This window comes from Coregonus clupeaformis, chromosome 18 (genome assembly GCF_020615455.1).
Source record: "Coregonus clupeaformis isolate EN_2021a chromosome 18, ASM2061545v1, whole genome shotgun sequence".
Classification (NCBI taxonomy): domain Eukaryota; kingdom Metazoa; phylum Chordata; class Actinopteri; order Salmoniformes; family Salmonidae; genus Coregonus; species Coregonus clupeaformis.
The window spans coordinates 28,308,251-28,319,684 of NC_059209.1; the positions used below are offsets into that span (position 1 = coordinate 28,308,251).

At 42.3% G+C, this 11,434-nt stretch overlaps 1 protein-coding gene and 1 non-coding gene across 3 annotated transcripts; both read right to left on the reverse strand.

The window, feature by feature from the left end:
- Positions 1 to 254: 254 nt before the first annotated feature.
- LOC121530659 (nucleolysin TIA-1) lies at positions 255 to 10,662 on the reverse strand. Of its 2 annotated transcripts, none has more exons than XM_041835790.1 (12): positions 10,388 to 10,662; positions 9,366 to 9,462; positions 8,695 to 8,793; positions 7,619 to 7,673; positions 5,086 to 5,173; positions 4,851 to 4,926; positions 4,590 to 4,698; positions 4,266 to 4,361; positions 4,095 to 4,179; positions 3,840 to 3,981; positions 3,557 to 3,708; positions 255 to 1,582 (listed from the first exon to the last, which is right to left on the reverse strand). In XM_041835790.1, the coding sequence occupies exons 1-12, from the start codon at positions 10,420 to 10,422 to the stop codon at positions 1,444 to 1,446; spliced, it is 1,173 nt and encodes a 390-aa protein (XP_041691724.1). In that variant the 5' UTR covers positions 10,423 to 10,662; the 3' UTR covers positions 255 to 1,443. The 2 variants fall into 2 exon arrangements, with proteins under 2 accessions (XP_041691724.1, XP_041691723.1); XM_041835789.1 differs by having other exon boundaries at positions 3,557 to 3,711; positions 10,388 to 10,658.
- Positions 10,663 to 11,357: 695 nt separating this feature from the next.
- trnag-ccc lies at positions 11,358 to 11,428 on the reverse strand. Its single transcript has one exon. It is a non-coding gene; the product is annotated as a tRNA-Gly (tRNA).
- Positions 11,429 to 11,434: the final 6 nt, after the last annotated feature.

The following is an 11,434-nucleotide window of genomic DNA, read 5'->3' on the forward strand; positions in this document are numbered from 1 at the left end:
CTGCGATGCAGTGCCTTAGACCACTGCGCCACTCAGGAGATCCCTGCGCCACTCAACTACAATAACCACAACAACAAAACGTGGCAAATATTCAACTTGTTTGTTCCCCATGCCCCTTACACCCCTCAATGTGTGATTTGGTTGTAATGATCATATCTCACTTCAATCTCTACTATAATACCAACTTTTATAGGCACTTGGAATACTTGTTTGAATATTTTCCAATCTTCAATAATCACACAGGACACAGAAAATTGTTTATGCACATCAGCATTTTAATTGGACAAAGCAAGAACACATTGGTTATTACAGTAGCAGAAACATTATCAAACCCCAGAGTATAACACTTTTCAAAACTAAAGGTCTGAAAATATCTGTAGGCACTGTCTAATCTTTAATGATATTGTGCCCGTTAAAATCAACACAATGGGTCTGGTCCCTCTGGTATTAATACATGTCCAAGGGGCGACAGTGCACATTTCTGATTCATTCAGGTTTTTCCATAAATAATACTGATCTTACTTCATAGAAAATGGCAGAAAACTCAAATTTATGCACAGAATTACTATTCAAAGTCAAAATTGTGTTCATTTTTACACTGCATAGCAATGCTTTCTTTTCCCTTCCTGGAAGTACATGTATCTCTGTGCCAGTTACTATGGATATGCATTTGATAATGCTACTACTAAAAATGTTTAATTTCTTCAGTTATCAAAACAAAAACAAAGAAAGCAAAGCAAGCTCCCTTCGTGAACATTTGCATTTTCCTTTATACAGCTTGAAATCAAGGTAAGGTTATTTACAAATTAAGCAAATGTTTTGAGGCCATCCAAAAGAAACAAAGAGGAAAGGTGGAATGCAAAAAGAAACCTCTTGGAAATCAAATTTGTAAAAATACAAGAGAATACTGTGCAATATTTGTCTGCCCTTACAGAAAGAAAGAAGTGGCATCTATCCCTGCAATTGGTTGAATTGAAAACAAAATGCGAGAAAAAAAGTTATCCATTTTATTACCTCAAACAAAAAAAGGTGAAGGTCCATTACTTTTTACATGATTCATTGCATCAAACTCTAAATGGCTTATTAATCTTAAAAATTCACAAGCAATTTACTTTGACTGTTCAAGAGTCCTTATGAAAATGGGTTTGAGACACTCAAGTCCCTCCTTAAGTTATATTAATTTACAGTAAATTTAAAATGGTACCGCACTGGCCATGTACAGTCCGTCTAACACAAGGGCAGCATAATACCTGTGTGGTTTATTCCAGTCCTCCATGGCTCCCCTTAACCTCCCATGAAATCAGTTTCATGGGCTTTAGTAGAGGTCAACTTCCCTTTCAAATTCCATGTACCAACAAGTCTTAGTCTGCCACAAGTGGAGGGGATATAACACAGATCCCTGTGGTGCTCCAGTAGCCAGTAAAGAGTTGATCCCCCACCCAATCAGTGTGTGGGGTATCCTGTGGCTCCCATACTGGCCTGGTTTGCTAGCATACTCCCATTCAATCCCTGTGTAGCTTCCATAACCCCACCATTACTGAGGGCACTCACGCCTGTCCACCCAGCACTGGCCGGTAAGTGACTGCAAACAGGGGAAAGAGAGAAAAAAACGCCAGCAGGTTAGAGAAGAGGCGACAGGGGCAAGACCGGCTTCATCACAAATGGAACCCTATTCCCTTTATAGTGCACTACTTTTGTCCAGGGCCCATAGGGCTCTGGTAGAAAGTAGTGCACTATATAGGGAGCCATTTGGGACTCACCCAGAAAGCACACACACATACACCAAATAAACTGAGCAAGCACCAGCTGAGGAGAGGATGTGAGAGAACATGAGGGTCAGGGTGTCAGAGGATCAGCGCAAAACTAAGACAGCAGAGAATATGGTAGGGAAAGCGAGAAAGGGATTTGAGATTGAAAAAGGGCAACAGGGCGAAGGATGGTATTTGTGGGAGTGTGGGCATGCAGACAGAGCATAGGCTCAGTGTATTAAATTAGTCATGATCAACTGTTGTGTATCTTCCCATAAAATAATATGTATGCATGTCTTGACTCCTCGTATCCCACCCAAAGCTGCTGAAATGTGTCAATGTTGCAGATAGCAGCTGAAGCGGGACTAGCTGCATTTAAATTTGGCCTTGGTGTTGAATTTCACAATTTTTCCCTGAATCCTGTAACACTGCAAATGAATAACAGAAATGTGACTGTTTCATGCCAAAACTCCATTCATGACTTTTTCCTGATAAAATCTTTAGCAACATCCATTATGCAACCTGCATGGAAAAGTTAACATTTGAACGGTCAGCACATCAGGTATTGGCGACAGTGACTGATGAGCTCAATGTAGTAAGAGTTAGAAGAACCTGTAGCTCAGGTTGAGATATATTTTAGGATTTAAACAGTCTCGGGACTCAGAACAGCCCTTGTCGGGAGTTGTCATACGATAATTCCCAGGTTCTCAGGCATTATTGCTTAACTATTTTTCTAGGTAGCCTACTATGTCCTCATAAGAATATTTTCAGACTCCGTGTGTCCAATAGACACATTGGACGTTTACATACAAGTTACTATGCAACTTCTATTTCCAAAACAGTAAGACTTAGGATTTCAGCTTTTCAGCAAATTATTCCAAGTTACTCCATTCTTTGGTTCGCTAAATTAGAGAGAAAAACAAGAACAAAAAAATAATATTTCATAACTGCTGTGGTAAACTCATTACCAATGTTTCTCCTGTTATAAGAGCAGTTAAAACATGATTGTTGTCTTATGCAGCTGTCAAACCCATTCTATCAATTTAAAACAAGCAAATGACTAGCTTTATTTCAAATGTAACTTTAATCTACCAATACAAATTCATACAACATCCCATTTCAAGTAGCAATGTCCTTTAACTCTTCAGGAGAAAAAATCATATACAACAAATTTGGAGGGCAAATGAAAGTTTATAGAGTAAAAACAAAAGTGTGCATGAAGTAACAAAAGAGATGACATGGCACTTAAAAAAAGAAATAACGTTGATGCAACACGTGCACAATAGGATATGTCCCTCTGCGCTGTGAAAAGCTTCCGAGGGAAGGGCAGCAGGTCCCTTTCTGTGTATTCAACAATCCCAGTTTCCTCACTGTCTAGGACAATGTACTTCATTGAGCGGACACTCACATCTAGGGACAAGTCCAATTAGACCCAGCATAGCAGCCATTTTGGAAGGCCAAAAAGGGCATTCATTAATGCTCTTTTTATTTCAAAAAAGGATAAAACTCAGATGGAAAAAAAGGATGAAAATGCTGTTATCTTGACCAATAAATCACAAATTAAATCTTCAATTATATATATTTTTAAATGCGTTTTTTGTCTATGTCCTCATAAGCTGGATATGGTGGCGAGGGTGAAGGTTGGAGGACATCTTTGGCTCCTTCCTTCCCCTGGCCAGAGCTGCAGGCGACTGGGCTGGAGCCTAACTGTCCTTGGGAAGCCCAGCCGAGGACACTCAGACATTCAGCTGCAGCCCTTGTTGCTGGAGGAGGGGAGGGGAGCCCTGCAGATGTCCTTGTGTACTTACTGAAAACCCTGCTGGTTCCAGGCCTGGGCCTGGCCGTAAACCCCATAGGTGGGTACCTGCCACCCGTTGGGGACGTACTGGCCAATCTGCTGGGCGTTGCCATACCACTGGGCATACTGGCCGTAGGGCTGGGCTGCAAAGCCCACTTTGTTCTGCTGCAGGGGAGAGAGGACAACAGTGTAAAAGTGTGTGTGCCTGTGCATGCATGCGTGCGTGTAAGCTGTGTGAGTGTGTGTATATAAGCTGTGCCGATGAGGAGAAGCCTCTGGCTCTTGCTTCATACCTGGGGAACTTGCTGAACCTGCTGCATAGGGCTCATCATGTCCGGGGTCTCTTTACCCCAGTAACACTTCACCATATGTCCCTCTAACGAAGTCCCATTCACAGACACAATGGCATGGGCTGCTCCCTCGTGAGAGTTAAACCTGAAAAGAGGAGGAGTCAAAAGATAGGTACTGAGAAACATATGCAGAAATTTGTATTTCAATGATACCAAGTCTTTGTCAGAAGTTTAGTGATGTTTGATCTCATGGCATACCTCACAAAGGAATATCCTTTGTCTGGGAACACACGGATTTCCATGATTTGTCCAAAGGGGGAGAAGGTCTGTCTCATCAATTGTTCTAGAAAACAGGAGGGAGGCATGTCAAAGACCTGATTGTCTCTCACACACACACAATAGAAAGTGACAAGTTGAATGACTACTAACCTGTTAGACCGGTGCTGACTCCTCCACAGTACACAGTGCAGTTACTGGGGCTGGACTGGTTCACTACCTCATCAAAGGCCAGGTGCTTGGTGTTGGCTATTGGGAACAGGAGAATTAAAGTGAATATATACATTGCCATTCAACAAAATAAGAGGATCCTAGGGACTCCATTGACCACACAATGGAGTAAAACGTATGACATTTTCCTCTGAACTCAACCAGTGTGAGAAGATACAATTGAGAATATAGTTGTAAGATAAAAATCTAACATTCTTCTCAATGGCAAATGCGCTGGAAACCAATCCCCATCTTGCTTGGACTCACTTTCATAGGTGGTTTTAGGGGCTGGGGGTTTTCTAGTGGCCCAGTTGGTCCTGATCTGTCTGCCGCCTAGCCATTGGCCACCCATCTGCTGAATGGCATTCTCTGCATCCTGTGGGTAGCAACAGAGAAATTAATCATATGACCCATCTACACATCCAAATAACATTATCCTTTGGTGACTACATTTACAGGAACCCCTTCCGTTATGAGTTATGACTAATCCCCTCCCCCCCATGATTCCATCCATCTATAAACACTTACCCACTTGTTGAAGAAAGAGACAAAGCCATAGCCTTTAGATTTCCCTGTGGCAATATCTTTGACCACGCGAGCATCCCTTAGGAGAAACACACCATTCACTCAATAAGAAGGAGTAATGTGACCATGTAAAGAAACTACTGTCTGATATCACACCAATTACTATTTAGGATTTTTAAACTATCCAATGTAACCCTGTGATAGAGCAGATAGACGTGAATGTTTGTAAGGTACTTACGATATCCTCCCAAATGGGCCGAAGGCAGCTTTGACATCATCTGTGGTGATTTCGGGGCTGAGGTCTCCGACAAAGACATGGAAATGATCTGTTGCAAGGACAGGAGAGATGACAATTGTGACTCCTTGATGGATGCAGAACATTGAAGAAATCGAGAGATATGAGCAATTCCATAGTAACAGAATGATGCGGAAACTCTGATTTTTCACTTTAAAAATGTGTGTCAAACAAAAGACAATAAATCAAATTGTATTTGCCACATGCGCCGAATACAACAGGTGTAGACATTACAGTGAAATGCTTACTTACAAGCCCTTAACCAACAATGCAGTTAAGAAAATAAAAAAGTGTTAAGTAAAAAATAAAATAATTTGCAGCAGTAAAATAACAGTAGGGAGGCTATATACAGGGGGTAACGGTACAGAGTCAATGTGCGGGGGCACCAGTTAGTCGAGATAATTGAGGTAATATGTACATGTGGGTAGAGTTAAAGTGACTATGCATAAATAATAAACAGAGTAGCAGCAGCTTAAAATAAGGGGATTGGGTGGGGTGGGGGGGCAATGCAAATTGTCCGGGTAGCCATAATAAGCTGTTCAGGAGTCTTACGGCTTGGGGGTAGAAGCCTTTTGGACCTAGACTTGGCGCTCCGGTACAGCTTGCCGTGCAGTAGCAGAGAGAACAGTCTATGACTTGGGTGGCTGGAGTCTGATAATTTTTAGGGCCTTCCTCTGACACCGCCTGGTATAGAGGTCCTGGATGGGAAGAAGCTTGGCCCCAGTGATGTACTGGGCCGTACGCACTACCCTCTGTAGTGCCTTGCGGTCGGAGGCCGAGCAGTTGCCATACCAGGCGGTGATGCAACCAGTCAAGATGCTCTCGATGGTGCAGCTGTATAACTTTTTGAGGATCTGAGGACCCATGCCAAATCTTTTCAGTCTTCTGAGGGGGAATAGGCTTTGTCGTGCCCTCTTCACAACTGTCTTGGTGTGTTTGGACCATGATAGTTTGTTGGTGATGTGGACACCAAGGAACTTGAAGCTCTCAACCTGTTCCACTACAGTCCTCTTTTTTTTGTTCCTGTAGTCCACAATCATCTCCTTTGTCTTGATCACGTTGAGGGAAAGGGTGTTATACTGGCACCACACGGCCAGGTCTCTGACCTCCTCCCTATAGGCTGTCTCATCGTTGTCGGTGATCAGGCCTACCACTGTTGTGTCGTCGGAAAACTTAATGATGGTGTTGGAGTCGTGCCTGGCCATGCAGTCATGGGTGAACAGGGAGCACAGGAGGGGACTGAGCACGCAACCCTGAGGGCCCCCGTGTTGAGGATCAGCGTGGCAGATGTGTTGTTACCTACCCTTACCACCTGGGGGCAGCCCGTCAGGAAGTCCAGGATCCAGTTGCAGAGGGAGGTGTTTAATCCCTGGGTCCTTAGCTTAGTGATGAGCTTTGAGGGCAATGTGGTGTTGAACGCTGAGCTGTAGTCAATGAATAGCATTCTCACGTAGGTGTTCCTCTTGTCCAGGTGGGAAAGGGCAGTGTGGAGTGCAATAGAGATTACATCATATGTGGATCTGTTGGGGCGGTATGCAAATTGGAGTGGGTCTAGGGTTTCTGGGATAATAGTGTTGATGTGAGCCATGACCAGCTTTTCAAAGCACTTCATGGCTACAGACGTGAGTGCTACGGGTCGGTAGTCATTTAGGCAGGTTATCTTAGTGTCCTTGGGTACGGGGTCTATGGTGGTCTGCTTGAAACATGTTGGTATTACAGACTCAGTCAGGGACATGTTGAAAATATCAGTGAAGACACTTGCTCGAAGTACACATCCTGCTAATCGGTCTGTGAATGTGAATGTTGACCTGCTTAAAAGTCTTACTCACATCGGCTACGGACAGTGATCATATAGTCATCCGGAACAGCTGATGCTCTCATGCATGCTTCAGTGTTGCTTGCCTCGAAGCGAGCATAGAAGTGATTTAGCTCGTCTGGTAGGCTTGTGTCACTGGGAAGCTCGCGGCTGTGCTTCCCTTTGTAGTCTGTAATAGTTTTCAAGCCCTGCCCTGCCACATTCTGCAATGATTGCAAAGTTAAACAAGCCATACAACTCTCTGATACTACTTTTAACAATGATCACAGAATTTTTTTCTAAAACACATTTACTTGAAGAACAGTTCAGATGCAAAGTTTGGTAACAGAATGACAAAACAAACAGCACAAATCGTAATTATCTTACCAAACTTTGCATCTGCACTGTTCTTCAAGTAAATGTGTTTTTGTAAAATGTTCAGTGGAAATTGTTAAAAGTAGTCCTTGTGCATAGAGTTGTATGGTTTGTTTAACTTTGCAATCATTGGTTTTTGTTTGACATATTTTAAAGTGAAAAACCTGAGTCTCAGCGTCATTCTGTTTGAGTGGAGTTGCCCATATAGAGATATAGTTATCTCTCTATGGTGTGGAAGACCACATTCGCTGAGGAAACCTCACCACTTTTCTACGGAACTGACTGATAAGGTAGCTGGGCACTTACTGCTCGTGTCTTTTTTCTGACTGCTTGGCGTTGTGGCCCAGTTGACTTTAACCTCCTAGAGAGAGAGAGCAAGAGGAGAGAGAACAGGCCACATATGTTTATATAATTTAGATACACTAGGCTATATTACTACCTCAGTTTCTGTGGTGCCGTCTGTGTGAAACAAATAAGCCACCTGACCAAACACACAATGTGAATCTCTGAATGCCGTGACGAGCAGAGAACAGAACATGGAACAACTGAGCACTCCATAAACAAGTGGACTATAAACTACTGAGTAAAAGGTCCAAGTAACAAAAGGACTAACAAACCAGTCACATTATCAACTTGTATTACTCCTCAAACGGTCCTTCATTACCTGTTGAGGATAAAATAATTTGCACTGAATATATATTTCTGCTGAGGTTAGGCCCTATGTATTGTGAAGCTGTGGGTCTGGAAAAGGTACAGAAATTGTTTTAGTTGGGGTGGGTGAAAAAAATAAGCAGACACTTGTTAAAAGGGTCTGTAGGCTGTTGCCAAGGACAATGTAATGCACAGCTACTAAGGATTACTTTGGATAAGGAAAGGGCCCATTTCCCTTCAAAATAAAGATTTAGGGGTTATTAGCATAGGGAGTGGTTTTGTAAAAGAAAACAGCGATGGTCAAGAACACATCTTTTAATCTCTAATATATATTAAATCATCCACTAAGACAGAATGCACTTGATGTCCATACAACAGAACTAACCTACTCCATATTTGGAGCAATAGGATCATAGATATTATACACAGACATGCCTGGTGGTCAGCATTGGAACCAACTGTGGTGGTTAGGCCTATATTTGGAATCAGATCCCACATCTATCAGTCTCATTTAATCTGGGGAATCAAAGTACTTACCTGTTGGACCGGGAGTCGGAATAAGCCACTCATTTTACAAAGCAAATCCATTCATAACTTTGCCATTTCAACTTTGGTGAGAAATTCGCTGCCTGACTCAGCTAATCCTCTCATAATTTTAGCCTACTGGTTGCTCAAACTTCTGCCACCACAACTCACCCATTCCAACTCAGCCTGTAGATACGATAGCTTACCTTACCCATAATTTTACGTCCATTCATGGCAGACAGCGAAGCAGCAGCATGCCTGTGTTCATAGAACTCCACAAAGCAATATGGGTCATTGCCTGCAGTCTGTAAGAGAACAACAAGAGTTACAATGAGTATGTTTACATGCACACAAATAACTCAATATTAAACTGATCATGGCAGTAGGCAGATTATGCAATAGTAATTTAAACACCTTGCTCTGCTTAACTTAAATCAGCCTAAGGTCAAAATCAAAGTAAGCCTCCCTCTTTAGAGCGAGTGAAGTGTGTTCGGAACAAATGAATGTATGAGTCTTAGAAGTTTTCACATACAAATATGCATCCCAAATATAACATGGTTGCTGTGGTTGAACGTTTATTTGAGCCTTAAGGTTGCCTGATTTCAGACGTGTCCATGTAAACAGCATTATTAGGGAAATCGTTATTCTTGCAATGCATGTAAACGTTTTAATCGAACTATTGTATTAATCCAATTATCCACAATAATTGCATTATTGTGTGCATGTAACCGCACTCATTGAATCCAAAGCATGCTCTGTCAACAACATTAGCCACATGTTCTCATTAGACAGGTACCATCACCATTGACAATAAAGAACTGTCGATGGATAACATCATACAAAATCTCTCTTGGGTCCAGGACCCAGGGATACTCACATCAAAAATCATTTTACAGCTCTTGCAGGGGCCGATCTGTGTGAAAACCTGTAGGATGAGGGGCTCAGTGACATCCCTGGACAGGTTCCCTACATACCTGGAGTAGAGGGAAAGACAAGCACATGTGACTAGGAAGTTTAGCTACTTCATCCAGGGAAGCAAAATGTTGGGTGCACTGCTGCACTTACCATTAGCTAAAACAGTAGACAGTTACGTAATTTAGTTAGCTAACCTTATCTAACACTTGCGTGACGCATTTTTTTTAAAGCAACTTCTTGCCGTCCCAAAAAAACTGACTGTCGTTGACGTGGCTATCATCCCCAGTAGCCGGTAGAAAGGCATGCATTGCATGACGCTTGGAGTTGGGCCTCGCGGCGTTCCTTGCTTGTTGGAATATGGGGATGTAATTTGAATGTTTAGCCAGCTAGCTATCATATTAAACTCAATAAGTCCATAACATACTTTTAGTTACCGATCAAATGTAATCCTGGGCAAATTGGCTAACTTCAGGGCCCAAATGAGTGACACGTCTGTCTCTGCATAATTGCCACACCAACGTTAGCTAGCTGAAAGTTAGCCAATGCTTGTTGCTTTGACAAGACAGGCGGTAAATGTAACAGTAGCTAGCTTAATATCTACCTAGTTTGAATTTCTGCAATGTACATGTGAACCAAAACGATATCATGTAACTAGCTAGTAGTTAGCTGGTTAGAACGATATATACCTAGCTAAAGTATTGAGACGTTAACTAACTATAGGCGGTTAGCTAACTATAGCTAGTTTTCGTTTCGGCGAAAGTGAACGAGCTAACAGTAGCTAGTTAGCCAACTATGTGTTCTGACAAGGCTCGAGCCATGGACTGGCTTGATTGATTTACACCAACTTTCTGCTTCAATAGTGACAGACAACAAGACATGAGTACATGGACGTTTTTAAATGCTGGAACATACTTTATTATAGTCACATTTAAAGTAGCTAGCTACTGAACTGATTTGGCTAGCTAGCCCGCGTTAGTTACTTACAGGGTTTTGGGCTGTTCGTCGTCCATCATCATCATGTTTTCGTAGGTCGCGCCCTGCGTGAGTAATCCGTGTATGGTATGTTGAGGGATACACACGCACTTTCTAAATATGTGACTTTCTGATAATGTTCATGTAGACTTACAGAAGTTGTTATAAAAAGGGGCACAAATCACCTGTCGCTGACTGTGCAAACCAGCCGTCATTAGCTTGTATGAACAATGGATGCACAACCGAATGGAAGATGGCGGAAAATCAAAGCGGATGTCCACGGTCGCATGCGCAATGAATGGACCAAATAATTTGGTACACACTTCAGCGGCAGGCGTCAGTAAAATCACTATTTCGAAACCATATCTGCTTGTAATCTTGAGTTTTATAATGACGACCTTTTAAGTGACATGACAAGACACTGGTGAGGAACAAAAAATAAAACACATCTGGGAAACTCACGTGACTGATCACAGCCGGCAACATTGTAGCTAACGTTAGCATCAGAGATTATGGTTGACATTTTTCCAGATGTACATTTTAGTCATTTAGCAGACGCTCTTATCCAGAGCGATTTACAGTTAGTGAGTACATACATTTTCATACGTGTCCCCCGTGGGAATCGAACCCACAACCCTGGCGTTGCAAACGCCATGCCCTACCAACTGAGCTACACGGGACTACAACGCAATAGTTCTACAATAATAATTTGGTGGGTGCTTATATTTGTCTTATTTCACATACATATACAAGTGTGAATTGGAAATGTGTTTTTTGCATATCCAAACTCCTCTTGAGACACCCTTGGAGAGTGGGGCCAGGGTGGGTTAAATTGGACCTTTAGAAATCTCTGGTTCGCGCTCATGCGAGATGAAAGCAACCACATAGATGATGGTGGATATATTACTCAATTCATATTTTTGTTTCTTCACAATACTTTTTTATTTGGAATTTGGCGAGAACAAAGAAATCATAAAAACGATGCGCCGCCCGGGAATCGAACCCGGGTCGAAAGAATGGGAATCTTCCATGATACCATTACACCAGCGGCGCTAATGA